Source organism: Felis catus, chromosome A2 (genome assembly GCF_018350175.1).
Source record: "Felis catus isolate Fca126 chromosome A2, F.catus_Fca126_mat1.0, whole genome shotgun sequence".
Lineage (NCBI taxonomy): Eukaryota > Metazoa > Chordata > Mammalia > Carnivora > Felidae > Felis > Felis catus.
The window spans coordinates 948,969-962,789 of NC_058369.1; the positions used below are offsets into that span (position 1 = coordinate 948,969).

At 65.8% G+C, this 13,821-nt stretch overlaps 1 protein-coding gene across 15 annotated transcripts in view; it reads right to left on the reverse strand.

Moving 5' to 3' along the window:
- Positions 1 to 13,821, reverse strand: part of TCF3 (transcription factor 3) — a 31,506-nt gene that overhangs the window by 4,563 nt on the left and 13,122 nt on the right. For all 15 annotated transcript variants that reach the window (XM_023243112.2, XM_023243110.2, XM_023243101.2 and 12 more), the window contains exons 4-16: positions 9,996 to 10,069; positions 9,720 to 9,798; positions 7,917 to 7,984; positions 6,671 to 6,800; positions 6,026 to 6,075; positions 4,829 to 4,931; positions 4,645 to 4,751; positions 4,428 to 4,560; positions 4,066 to 4,124; positions 3,881 to 3,959; positions 3,030 to 3,103; positions 2,518 to 2,676; positions 2,303 to 2,426 (exon numbers count right to left, since the gene is read on the reverse strand). In XM_023243112.2, coding sequence (XP_023098880.1) covers positions 2,303 to 2,426; positions 2,518 to 2,676; positions 3,030 to 3,103; positions 3,881 to 3,959; positions 4,066 to 4,124; positions 4,428 to 4,560; positions 4,645 to 4,751; positions 4,829 to 4,931; positions 6,026 to 6,075; positions 6,671 to 6,800; positions 7,917 to 7,984; positions 9,720 to 9,798; positions 9,996 to 10,069 — 1,239 coding nt within the window. The remainder of the gene's footprint in view (positions 1 to 2,302; positions 2,427 to 2,517; positions 2,677 to 3,029; positions 3,104 to 3,880; positions 3,960 to 4,065; positions 4,125 to 4,427; positions 4,561 to 4,644; positions 4,752 to 4,828; positions 4,932 to 6,025; positions 6,076 to 6,670; positions 6,801 to 7,916; positions 7,985 to 9,719; positions 9,799 to 9,995; positions 10,070 to 13,821) is intronic.

The window sequence follows — 13,821 nt, forward strand, 5'->3', positions numbered from 1 at the left end:
AACGGTCTACACCAGGGCCAGGGCCCATCCTCAGCCACCGGCAGCAAGGTGGCCCTCCCAGCCAGTGCATCAGGCCAGCAGGGTGCCAATTTCACAAAGCCCAACACCGCACGATGAAATCTAGGCTTTGGGGTGCCTGGGTGTCTCAGTCGGCTAAGCGTCCAACTTCAGCTCGGGTTATGATCTCTTGGTTCATGCGATTGAGCCCCGTGTCAGGCTCTGTGCTGACAGCTTGGAGCCTGGAGCCTGCTTGGGATCCTCTCTCCCTCTCTCTGACCCTCCACCGCAAAATCGACAAATTAAAAAAAACAAAACCACACACAGGGTTTAAAGGCACGCAGCGATGTTGAACTTGGAACTCTGCAACAGGTGAACTGGGAGGGCAGGGCCAGGTGGGGGGGGGAGGGGAGGGCTCGGGGATACAAGATTCAGCTCATGGAATCCCCCCAACACACCACGGACATCGGGGCATCCTGGGCACTGTGAGGGGTCAAGCAGCATCCCTGCCCCCCCCAACTCAACGCTAGGAGCTCCCCAGTTGCGATGACCACACACGTCCCAGATACCATCCAGTGTCCCCCGAGACCCTCGGCATAGAGTGATAAAAATCAAGACATGCAGAGGGGGCGCCTGGGGGGGCTCAGTCGGTTAGGCGTCGACTTGGGCTCAGGTCACGATCTCGCCGTTTGTGAGTTTGAGCCCCACATCGGGCTCTGTGCCGACAGCTCGGAGCCTGGAGCTGCTTCGGATTCGGTGTCTGCCTCTCTCTGCCCCTCCCCCACTCACGCTCTCTCAAAAAGGGATAAACCAAAAAAAGAGAGAGAGAGACAGAGAGAAGCTGCCCTGACGTGGGCTGCGTGGCCGGCTCCTGGGGGCTCCAGACAGCAGGTGGCACTATCGTTACCCACATCCTGTTACCGTGTGATGTGGCATTTTCCACAAGGTGGGCACGTGATGTGTGCACTGCCCAGCAGGCCGGCCCCTGTCTGGACCTCGGTTTCCCCCACCACAGTGGAGCCAGCGTCAGCATGGCACGTGGGGGGGGGCGTCGCCCCCCCTCCCCCCACCAGGGAGGCCTCCGGCCACAGCGGGAACGATGCCTACTGGCCACGGGCCTCCCTCCAGCCGCGTTCAAGGCAGTCACCTCCTCGGTCCTTTCCCTGCAAAGTTCACACCCCACGGCCGCCGGCCACAACCCTGACCCCACGTTGTCCAGCTTGGGGTCCTCATCTCAGGAACCTGTGGAACAGTTGCCCCACCCCCCACCCCCAGCCCTGAACTCCACCAAACGCCGAGGAGCCTGGACCCCACTCTGAACTCCAGACCCGAATCCCACCACCGACGCTGCATCTGAAATCCTGTGGCCTCTGTGCCTTCCGAATACCCGGAACTCGCCACCGCGCCCACCCCCCCACCCCAGGCCCAGCACAGTCACCTCCAGCCTGGATTTCAGGTGCCACACGGGTCTGTTCTCCTTGCTGCCACCAGAGGGCACCCGTGAGCACCACGTCTGGCAGGTCCCTGCCCTTCCCACAGCCATCTAGGGCTCTCCTGGTGCTCGGGGTTAAAGCCCAGTCCTCCCCCAAGACCCTGTGAGACTTGCCTGGTCCCCTCCCTGACCTCACTCTCTCCTTGCCCGCCCTCCCCTTTCTCCCCCTCAGCACAGGGCTCCTCACTATTTCTTCAACACAGCACCACCCAGCCCCAGGGCCTTTGCACACGCCTCACTCAAGTACCTGTCAGCTTTTGCTCCTGCCTATCTCGACTCAAACGTCACAATCTCGCACCCCTTCCTCCCCACTTTTGCCCCTTTCCTTTTGCATCGAGTCCACTGTTGATCTTCCCCACTCCAGTGTCACCCCCGCAGGGACAGGCTTTTTTGTTTAATTCTCAGTTCACCCCCCAGCGCCGAGAAGAGCCCCAGGCGCGCAGCGGACGCTGAATGTGTATGTGCCCGTGCCGGGAACCCCCAACGAGCGAACGTGAGGACATCAGGCTCCACCTCCCTGAAGGAAGGAACAGACAGGCTGACCTTGCTGGCCTCCTGAAGGGCCTCCCAGTGCAAGGTGTGGGGGATGCTGCGTATGGTGGGGGCCCCACCCCGGGGCCTGGCAGAGAGCAGACCCCTGGCCTAGCCCTAGCCTGGCGGCTCTCAGCAACTCTGCCACCGTTTTCCAGAAGACGAACCCCATTCAGGGGCACACCGCCCGCTGACCGGGCCTCGCACAGGACATCAGGGCACAGCTGACCCCAAGGCGCCGGCCACCCCTTCCACCGTCCCAGCCGGGACGCGGAGGCTTACCACTGTAGGAGTCTGGGGGCCGAGAGAGGTCGGGGAGGGGGCCGGGCTGGCTGGGGAGGGCTACGTGGCTGTGCGTGAGGTTGCCGCCGCCTGTGGGCGTGTCTTCCGAGTGGCCGCCTCCCACCTGCAGGCAGGGGAGACCGCTGGTCAGTCGGCCGGCCCACCTTGCCCCCCCCACCCCCGTCCCCCTCAGCCCGCCCTCGGACAGCACTCACCAGGCTGGCGTGTCGCCCACCCAGGGGCAAGACGGGGCCGGGGAAGCCGGAGGCCAGGGCCCCGTGGCCAGGCAGCAGCCCGTGACCATCAGCTGCCGTGCCCACCGCGTGACTGCGCAGCACGTGGATGGCCTCGTCCAGGCGGTCCTCTACCTTGTTCTGGAAGGGGGTGTTGGGGAGCTGGTGAAGGGCCCAGACGCAGAGACCCTGCACGGTTCTGCTCCACCGGCCGGGAGGCCACAAGCACGGTCCGCCAGCTTTGTTCCTCCCGCCCCACGAATCCACCATCACCGGGGCGTCTGTCCTATAAATTCCGCTGGTCACGGGAGACCGAACGGCCCTCCCGGGACATGGTTTCGAAGTCACAGAAGCCGGTCACAGCAGACACGCTGAGCCGCCCTCACGGGCGACCCCTCTATTCCAGGAACAGGTATCCCTACCGATGTCACACCTACGAGGACCATGCGCCCCCCCCCCCACCCCCCCCGCCAAGGCTGGGGCAGGAGGCTCACCAGGCTGTGACGACCCCCATCGTAGCTGGGCGATAAGGCACCGGGGGCTCCCGTTCGGGTCCACTGAGACGTCCCTGGAAGGGGTGGGTGGTGCGTCAACGGGGGGCACCCGGGGCTGGGTGCGTAACCAGCCGGATGGGAGCCGGAGCGAGAGAGCGGGTGGGGAGGCGGCCCAGGGGACGGTCACGCCCGGGCCGGTCACCCGGGGACCCTGATGCCCGCGAGGCCGGTCTAAGGGCCGAGTTGGGAATTTAGCTCCGGTGGGGAGGCCAGGCGGGGCTCCCGGGAACCCACCGTCTCCGAGACCCACACCCCGCCTCCCACGAGGAAGGCAGCCTGGCGGCACACGTGGGAGGAATCTCAGAAGCCAGAGCAGGGCAGTGGTTGACCCCGGGCCCCTGCACGGGCCGAGGTGAGGCGAGGGCCTGCGGGGTTTCTAACAAAACCACCCGGCCTCCCCGAAACTTCACAACGAGCTGATGCCCGGGTAGGTCTTCCTGGGAACAGGAGGACCCATCCCCCCCTCGGCGGGGTCAAGCAGAGGGTCGCGCGACTGGCGCCTAACTATCGTCCAGGAGGTGGACGAACACCGACACGTGCGTGACCCAGAGTCCGGCTGCGGGTCTCCGCCTGCCACTCTGGCGGGTGGACCCCGTGCCCTGGCCCTGCGAGATCCCATCTGCCCCTCACGGCTCACACAGCGCGGACTGGCTCAGAGATCACCTCTCTGTCCCAGAGAGACAGCCTCTCTGGGATGCCCACAGGAACACGAGCTCCGGGGCAGGTGGCCCAGCCAGGGCCGGGGTACCGGATGTAGCCCCCCCCTCCCCTCCCCAGCACCACACACAGACCTGCCAGGCCCTGAGGGGAGCCCACGGGGGTCGAGGGGCTGGAGGAGAAGTTATTGCTCGAGTGATCCGGGGAGTAGATCTGCGACAGGGAGGAGAAATGGGGCCACCCGCCGCGTGGTCAGGGGCAGGCTCGGGCTCCCGGCTCGCCGGCCCCGCCTCGCCCGCCACCCCGTCCCACGCCTCACCGAGGCCAATGCCTTCCCGAGGGCGTCCCCAGAGCTGCCGGCCGACGTCCCGCGGGAGCCTGGGGGTGGAGAGGCGAAGCCCCACGTCAGGGACGCGGCGGCCCCGGCACCCAGCCGGCCCCACGCCCGGCTGACGGGGAGCCCCCGTGCGCTTGGTCCTTCCGTGCCCGACACAGGCGCCCTCGCCCGGCACCGGGCAGCCCGGCCTGGGTCTGGGTTCTGGCCTGGCGTCCCGCCACCCGCCTCCACGGAGACTCTGACGCAAAGCAAAGCGGGACCCGCCCTTCCAGAAGCCGTTGTGGCCCACAACGCGGACAAAGAGGGCGGGACTGGGAGAGGGAGGCGGCAGGACGAGGCCGTACCCAGGAGGCCGTCGGCCCCGCTGACAGGTGGCGTGTGGCTGGGGGCGCCGCCGTAGGCGGCCGCGGGGGCCAAGGAGAAGGTGGGCACCGCTGGCAGCCGTCCGTTCACCTCCGCTCCGTGCAGCTGGTAGCCCTGGGGGCGGGTCAGGTGGGGTCAGGCGGGGTCAGGCGGGGCGCCCCCTCCCCCCCAGCCCCCCACCACCCAGGCCGTACTCACCATGCGCTCGTGTGGCTGCAGGCTGCCGAAGCCCCCGCCCAGCACGGGCCCGAAGCCCGCCTGGCCCGGGGGATTCCAGAGCTCGGCCGCAGGCTGCAGGCTGCCATCTGTGGGGCGGGGGGGGGGGCAGACGGTGAGGTGGGGGGGGGCCCGGCCCGGCCCCCTCAGGCGAGCCCCCACGTACCTGCCGTGTAGAAGGGGGTAGGGTAGGTGCCGCCAGGGGTCTTGGCGGTTGGGTAGGCGGCGGTGTCCCTGCCGTAGTCGTCACCTGAGCTGGACGGGTACACCTGTGGGCAGGTGGGTGCGGTCAGGTGCGGGGGGAGGACACCCCACCCCTCTGTGCAGCTGACCTTCCCCAGCACTGGAGGCTCTGGTGGCGCCCTTACTCCTCTAGTTCCTCCCCTCCCCACCTCCTGTCCCCCCCCCGCCCCCCCAAGTTCCAGGCTCTGGCACCTGAGGTCTTTGCAGACGGGACCCCCTGCCGAGAACGCCCCCCCCCCCCCCGCCCCAGTCCGGAAGATGCTCTCGGTCCGTCAGAGCAGAACCTGGCTGTGATGCCCCCAGCCCTTCCTTCTTCCTCAGCCCCCTGCACCGGAGCCCCCCCAAGGCCGCAGCCCTGATCACAGAAGATGTGGGGGCCTCGGAGGCGGGGCCCTGGACTAACACCCGGCCCTTGGTTCCAGAGCGCCAAGAAGGCAAAGCAGCCCTAGGGTCATGCTGACGTCGGAGGGACACTGCTTGAGGCGGAGGCCAGGCTGGCAGGAAAGCCCCGGGTCGGCTGGGAACGCCCGCCCTGGCCCTGGAGCGGAAGTGGGGTCAGTGCCGGTGGGGTGGGCCGGGCCGAGTCAGGCTCAGGGGGCTCTCAGCTCTGATGTCCCAGGAAACCGGGGCGGGGGCTCAGATGGGGAAAGCGGGGGTTGACGTCTCAAAGGAGCTTGACCCACACCTCCCAGCTGCAGACCAGAGCGCCAACCCCGTGACCCTGACCCCGGGGTCTGGTGCAACCTGCGTCGGCCTACGGGGGCTATGCCCAGCCTGGGGGGCCCAGGGGGGCTCCCGGACGCCGGTGCAGGAGCCAGACACCCCAGCAGATTGCCGTTTCTTCCAGGGAGTCTGTTGCCAGAGCGTGGCCCCCTGCCAATCGCCAGGCGGCAGGGCGGGGACTCTCTGACCTGGGCCCCCAGGGTGCCCCCGAGACCCCATCACACTCAACCCAAGGTGCCTTGCCCACAAGTGCCACGTGGCTCTTACAGGAGGAATCCAAGCTAGACCCGAGAAACAATGTCCTGGATTCCTGCATACCAGCTGTCACAGCTACGACCTCCAGCCTGGGGGCCACCCCCTCCCCCGGGAACGTGGCAGGTGGGACCCCGCGACTCACCGAAGACGGGAGACCTGGCGGCACCTTCCGGACCTTCTTGGGCTGTGTGTCTGTCAGGAGCAAGGGGAATCGGGGGTCCTCAGGGCGCCTCCTGCCCCCACCACGTGCCCAGGTCTCTGCTCCGTCCCTCCCTGCCACCGTCCTGGCTCCCGCCCTTGCAAACTCGCCTACTGCCCAACTCAGGGACCCAAAATCTCTACGTGCAGGGCTCATGTGGCCACTCGGGCACGCAAACCACGGGGACAGCGTGAGCCACCAACACACGTGGCCCAGCCGAGGAGGAACCGGGTCCTCCTCACGGCCGACTCAGTGCCCGGAGTCTTGCATCTTTGGGTCTCGTGGGTCCTGCCGCCATTTAAAGCGTCCCCAAGCACGGTGCCGCGGTGCGGGCCAGTGTCCCCAAGCGTGACAAGGCCACGATGTGGCGGCAGGGAAAACCCGCACCGGGCGGGTCACGGGGCTGCTGCTGGCCCAGAGCCGAGCGCCGAAGGACCAGGAGGAGACCCTGCACGAGGCGTGCCCGGGCAGACGCTCCCAACGCGGGGCCCAAACGCACCTGCTCCTTCCCCGCTACAAACCCGTCCCTCCAGCCAGGCCCCGCCAGCAGCGGGGGGGGGGTGGGGGGGTGGCGGGGTCCCCACTCACCCAGTCCGCTCTCCGCGGCTCTCCGCCGAGGGTGGCCGGCGTAGGAGTAATACTGGGAGCCGCCCTTGGTGCCCGAAGGGGACAGCGGCCCCGGGCTGCTGAGGGCCAGCTCGCTGGGCAGGAAGCCAGCCTGGGGGGAACGAGAGGGAGAGGTCATCGTGGGGCGCCGGGCCGGCATCTGGGCCCGCTGCTCGGAGCCGCCCGAGGGGTGCCGGCGGCCCTCAGCGGAGCCCCTTCCTGCCCTGCTCGGCACGGTCCCCTCCCGACAGCGGTCCCGTTTCTCTGATCGGAGACGTGAGCGACCGTAAGCCTCAAGCTCTTTCCCAAGAGGGAGAAAGAAAAGCCGCCAGCAAACCGCGGCCCTTCTAGGACGCCGGGCGTCGAGGCGCCACAGAAACCTGGTGGCTTCACTCTGCGCGTTTTCTGTTTTTTTAAAGGTACCCGGCTTCGGCTTCGTTTTGCGTGTGTTAATTTGAAACAGACTTCCTTTCCTCAAGGGCAGAAACGACCAGGGTTCAAGCCGGTTCCGCAGCTCAGGTGAGCGGCCGCTCCACGCCTCACCCTTCCTGTCTATACGGCTGGCCCTCAACAGCTGCACCCGCTACCGCTCCTGAGGGGACACGGCACGCGGACAGGTGGCACCAACCGGGACAAAGCCCGGCCGCACCGAGCTGGAAGAGTCCCAGGCCGGGGCCCACACTGGGACACGGGGGCTGGTCACTGCCGCCCTGCCTCTCAGCTAGGTCAGTGTGGTGGGGCTTTCGCCTGCGCCGGGGGCTCCCCGGGAGGCTGTGGGAGACCCAGGGCCAGGCTGAGAGGCGGGGGGGCGTGGGGGGCGGGTTGCAGGCCGGCCTCAGCGTCCCCGCCTGCAACCTGGGGGTGGCACGTCTCTCAGACCCTCCAGCCGTGCACGGTGACCCCCGAAACCATTGTTGCCCTATAGACTACCCCAGGTCGGGGAGCCACGGGACAAGGGCCGTGGCCTCCCCGGCACCCCCTCACCCGGTCCACACCCAGCCTGCCGGCCTCCCGGAGTCTGGCCGTACTGCAGCCGACCGGCTCTCGGCTCAACCAGGGAACCTCCTGCAGAGGAGAAGAGGTCCGTGACGCGTCTGTTTAGTCACAGCCCCGGGGCAGGGGGGTGGGGTGGGGGGTGGAGGCGGTGGGGCGGACGCGTGACGGCAGCCCCCTGCTCCACTCTCCAGAGCAGCGGACCCAGCAGAGAGGCCCTGGCCCCAGACCTCACCTGACTCAGGCCGCCAACACCCGCGTCTCTCCCGAAGGCAGTGTATGCGCTCCGCTCGCTGCCCTTGCCTGGAAGAGAAAAGACTCACTGGGAGCGGACCCCGGGGAGGGCGCGTCCCAACGGCTGACCCACCGCCAGGCACGTGCCTGCACACCGCAGTCACCGGATCGTGCGCAACACCAACAGGGCTTTGGAGGAACCCTGGCCCCCCCGTCAGGCTCGGGGACGAGCAGAGGTCTGGACAGACGCTGTCCCAAGATGACCTGCAGAGGATGTGGCGAACCGCTGGGGGCCCCCGCACGTGCTGCCCCCAAGGGGGGACGGCAGGGATCTGCACTTGGCTTCCGTTTTCTCCATTCACGGTCCCGAGGCATCCGCTCCGCAGAGTGCTGGGCTCCCAGGGGACAGGCCGGGGTCCCGTGCAACCGCGAGGTTCAGCACCAGGGCCCTGGGCTCCACCCAAGCTCCTGAAGAGCGTGTGGCGGCCCCTGCGTGGGCGGGCAAGGCCCGGACCTGTGGGGACGCAGCCTGCCCATCAGTACCAATGTCAACGGAGGCCCGGACCTACCACTGACCTGGCCTCGTGGAGGCAGAGGCCCAGGCTGATCAGGACCCGAGCCCCTTAAAGCTGATTCAGGCTGAAGCTGGGCGCTGGTGACGGCTGAGTGGAGACCATAACCTGCCTTGACGTGAGTGAGGGATTCAAGTGCTCAGCCGACTACTGGATTTCCTCTCAAGCTACAGGAGAACGTTCCCCGGTTCCTTTATACAGAACTACAATTTCAGCCCGGCTCCTGGAGCAGGTGCTGCTGGGGGGATGCCCCACGGGCTATGTCCCCAGTCCCACCTCCCCAAGACCCAAGAGGCCAGAGGGGGTCTGTCCCGGTCCCGGGAGTGAACGGTGGTGCCCTGGCTCCCGTGCCCCCGGGGTCAGCAGGGCAACAAGGCCACGGCTCTGGGCTCGGCCCAGGAGGACGGCTTCCCTCCCAGACTCTCAGCTCCCCTGCAACAGGAGCGGGTTGGGGTCCGGGCCCTGCGTACAGCAGGCACCAAACAGGGGCTTCCTGGGAGGCAGGACGAGGCTGGAGAGGTGCGGCCACGAGCCCCGTGGGCCCAGAGAAGGGACCTAAAGCTGTGCGCTGGGCCCGCACATCAGGGTGGGAGGACCGCGGCCTCACCGCGGAGCTGGACCAGGCTGACAGCGACAGCATGAAGCCCAGGGCGGCCTGGGTGCCACGTGCTGGGCCTGGGACACAGCTGGGCTCTGGGCCCTGGTGACCAGGCCTGGCCGTGGGAAACTGCCCACGTCAGGAAGAAGCGGGAGGAAGGAACAGCAGAAGGGAACCGGCGTCCCGGCAGGTGCACAGGCCACCCGAGGCCACGTGCTGGGCCAGCCTCCACCCTCCCGGTCTGGGAGACGGGCAGACTCCCGCCGCACAGCGCGTCCTCGGACGCTGCCCCCCACTCCCTCCGCAGGCGCCGCGCACCCTGTCGTGGGGACGTGCACGGCCACCCGTCCACCCAGACCCCGGGGGTCCCAGGGGCCGGTATGGAGGGCTTCTGTGAGCATCCCAATCCCACAGTCGTGACACCGAGGGGACAGTACCCCCCTGGGCCCCAGCGGGGAGGGACCACCTCCGTGAGTTGCCAGGACCCCGAGCCCATTCTCCCGTGGGCACCAGGCCATAACCACCTGCGTCCTCGCTCCAGGAGAGCCCCCTGCAGCACGGTGCCTGGAGTGTGCCGGCCACACCCGGGGGCCACACTCGAGCACGGGGGGAGGGGACCGTGTGGCACACTCACCCGCGAGCCCAGGTCCCAGGAATGTGGACGGAGACAGGCTGTCGTGGGGCTCAGGGAAGTGCGTGCCTTCGCCATAGGCCTGTGGAGAGACACGCGGGCGTGAGGGGAAGCAGGCGGCTAGTGAGTGCCCGACTTGGGACTCGAACCCACGTGTCTGAGCCCAAAGCCACAGGAGACCAGGCTGGCACGTGACTTCCCCGTGAGCCTCAGTTTCCCATATACTCCCCACGCTGGAGAGGAGAAAGCCAGGTCTCAGGCCTCACAGAGGTTCCTTACCCGGCTGGGGTCAAAGGAGGAGCTGTTCTGGTCGCCGGTGCCCCAGGAGCCCGAGCCGGGTCGGTCCTCGAGCCCTGCAGGGCAAGAGAAGAGAGTCAGGGTCCCCGTCGCCGCCGCTCGACTCTAAACGTGGCTTTGGTCCCCACCGCCTCAGGGACAAGCCCTCATTCGACTCGGCAGGTCTTCTGGGCCCTTCCTGATCCAGCCTGGGCCGAAGCCCATCTGGCCCCACCAACCCCAGCGCTGCCCCTATTTAAACTGCTGACGGGACGCCTGGCCGGCTCAGTTGGTCGAGCGTCTGAATCTGGATTTTGGCTCAGGTCGTGACCTTATGGTCCCGGGATCAAACCCGGCGTCAGGCCCTGAGCTGAGCACTGAACCTGCTTGGGATTCTCTCTCTCTGCCCCTCTACCGCACCCGTGTGCACATACGTGTGCTTTCTCTTAAAAATAAAATCTTAGGGGCGCCTGGGTGGCGCAGTCGGTTAAGCGTCTGACTTCAGCTCAGGTCACGATCTCGCGGTCCGTGAGTTCGAGCCCCATGTCAGGCTCTGGGCTGATGGCTCAGAGCCTGGAGCCTGTTTCCGATTCTGTGTCTCCCTCTCTCTCTGCCCCTCCCCCGTTCATGCTCTGTCTCTCTCTGTCCCAAAAATAAATAAACGTTGAAAAAAAAATTTTTTTTAAATAAAATCTTAAAAAACGAAACAACTGCCCCTGGTGGGAAGCGCCCCCGACATCCCGGCAACTAGCATCCCTTCAGACCCACAGTTCAGCCTAATTCTACCAGCTACCTCTGCTGGCAAACTCCTACCCGTCCGTCAAGGCCCCAGCCACTATGCCCGCCCCGGGCAGGGCCCTCACTCTCAGAGCCTCCTCCCTCCAGCCCCTAGTTTCTCCCTCTGGCCCAGCCCTGACCCCAAGGGACCGGGGCCTCTACATCAGGCTTAGTCCCTCCTGACCCTGAAGAAAGGTTCACGAGGACGTCAGTGAACGGATGAAGAGTGACAGATAACCTCTGATCTCAGGCAAGCGGGAGGCTCTCCCTTCCCACCACTGACAATTCTGGAGGGGGGGACCGTTCCTCGGTGGAAACAACAGCACAGCCGCAACCGACTGCCTTCCAGACACAGGCCGGCAGCCCCTTAAGGGTGGAGTGGAGCCCCGGTTAGGTCCGGGCAGAGACAACGGGCTGCTGCCAGCCCGGTGGACCCCCGAGGCCGACGGCGCAGGGGAGTTAGCCAGAGAGGCAGAGGACCTGGGTCTGTAGCGGTGGGGTGGGGTGGGGTGGGGCGGGGAGGGACCCTTATCTCCCCTAACACTCCCAGGCACCACCCAGTAGGCACAGACCCTTAAGGACCAGGGCTCTAAAGCTCACTGCCTGGCAAACACATGCAGAGAAGTCTGGGGGCCCCCAGACTGGCCCCAGGACCACTCTCCACGTGCCTCAGTCTCCCTCCTGTGTAAACAGGAGGAGTATGAACAGACCCTCCTCCACAGGACCCGAGTCGGGCTGGAGGGTGACGGGGTGGAGGTTTGTGCCCAGGCCCTAAGTCTCAGCCAGGAGAGCCACCTCAGTGGCCCCGGGACCCGACACAGCTGGACTTTGGGGGAGGCTACAGGAACCCCAGCCCGGATCCTTCCGCCAGCCCACCCAGCCTCCCGTGCTCGTCTTGACCAGAAACTCCTTTCAAATTTCACCCTATTGCGGTGCCTTTGTGTTAATCGTCTCTCCCCAAGCTGGTGTTTAATTGCTGTTAGATTTGCATAATTATGCATATTAATCCCTCAGCCTAATGAATATTCATACAGCCCACATACGTTTTATTTTCTAATCAAAAAATCCCAACGCGATTGCAGTGGGGGGCTGCCTTAGCTGGGGTGGGGGTGGGGGCACACCCACAGGGGCTCCCGCGGTCCGGGGGTCTACCCAGCGTTTGCCACCAGGTTTGAGGGTCTGTACCTGAGGTCCCGGACCCCTACCTGGGCTCTGGGAACAGAGCGGCCGGTGAGGCAGGGCGACCTGGGGCAGAGTGCCAGCAGCCCGAGCCTCAGTCTCCTTCTGCACCCAACTTGCCTGTTACCCACCCCTTCTGGAGCAGCCCCCCACCCGCCGGGGCATCCACAACGTGCCCCTGGAGGCAGCAGACCCCGCAACTGTGAGCAGGGAGGCCACATCCGAGACCACAGCAGACCGCGTCGGAGGAAACAGCCTCGGCACCCACAGCCCAGCCCCCGCGAAGCCCAGCAGCCTGAGGGGCACCCCAGGACCCATGGCCCAGGGACTTGCACCCACAGAGCCCAGGAGCTCTGGGCAGAGGTAACGGGTGTTGTTCTGTCCTTTCTGGAAAAACCCCTCATGGGCCTCTGGCCTCCCCTCTTCTAACGGTGACAGAAACGGGGACGGCCCCTCCCTCCCCCACTGCACGTGATTAATCATACACTTTAATAATCATCATGAATATTCATAACACCCCTCGTTCGTGTTCTAATTAAAACGTACTAATAGAATAAAATGCTGCTGTCAGACTGCAATTTTTTTTACGCCTTTTTTCTTTTCGGCTGCACGGGGCCAAGAGGCTGCCTCAGACTAGAGCAGGAGCGGGATGGGACAGAGCTGAGGGTAGGGGTGCCCCGCCAGGGCCACGTCTCGGGCCTGAAGTGCCACTTAACCTGCCTGGGCTGCTCTGAGGACAGGGGACCGGAAGCGCTGGGGGGGGTGGGGGGGGGCAGGGCGTGGTGGGCCCTTGGCAGACCCTGGTCCCCACCTGGCGACATGGGGCGGCAACGCTGGTTGGGACCCAGTGGCCCACGGCATGTGCTGGACTCCCCAGAAACCGGGGTGGCATCCTGCAACCCGGGGACCCCCACAAACCCCTTCTGCCTGCTTTTGGTAAATAAAGTTTTACTGACACGTGACCACGCCTGTTTGTTCCTGCAAAGACAGAACAGATTAGCTGCTGGCCCTTTATGGAGAAGCTCAGCCAACCCCAGCAGGAAGGAAGATTCCTGAAGCTGGTTACTCTGTACAAAGAAGCCTGACCCACAGATGTCGGGACCGGGCGCGAGGCTGGGGCGTGGGGCAGGCAAGACCCAGGTGGTCGTCAGCCCAGCTCAGGTGCCCAGGGGGGCTCAGTCAGTCAGGCATCCAACTTGGGCTCAGATCACGATCTCATGGTTCCTGAGTTTGAGCCCCGTGTCGGGCTCTGTGATGTCAGCACAGAGCCTGCTTAGGATCCTCTCTCTCCCTCTCTCTCTCCGCCCCTCCCCTGCTTGTGCTCGCTCTCAGATTAAATGAAGCTAAAAAAAAAAAGACGCCTTAAGAACCACCACTTGGCAGACGCTCGGGAAATTCGCCCTCTCCAGCTCCCCGGGCGGCCGGTGCACGCTGGGCCCGTCAGCCCCCCTTGGGCCCTTCTGTCTCACCATCCAAATCTTCCCAAGCCGGGGGCTCGTCGGGCAGCACCGAGGGGCTCGTGTGGGGGCAAAACCGACACCAGTTTGGACTTGGAGACCGGGGCCGTGCACTCCCACGAGCCAGGGGAGGCCTCTCTTCCTGGGATTTTGGGGGCTAACCCTTCAATTCCTGTGTCATCCCGGAGCTGGAGAAAAGCTACGAGGGGCGCAGTGGGCCGAGCCCCGAACCCAGGCTCACTCGGCCCCCGCGTTCCCGGCCCTCTGCTCCGTCCTCTGCCCTGTTCGTTGGCAGGAACACTGGGTTTTCTGGGCTGCATGGTCTCACATTTCAGCAAGGTCTCCAGGGCTGGCCACGACCGGAGGCCACCCAACGCCCCCCACCCCCTGCTGTTTTCTGGAAAGGAGGGGACCCG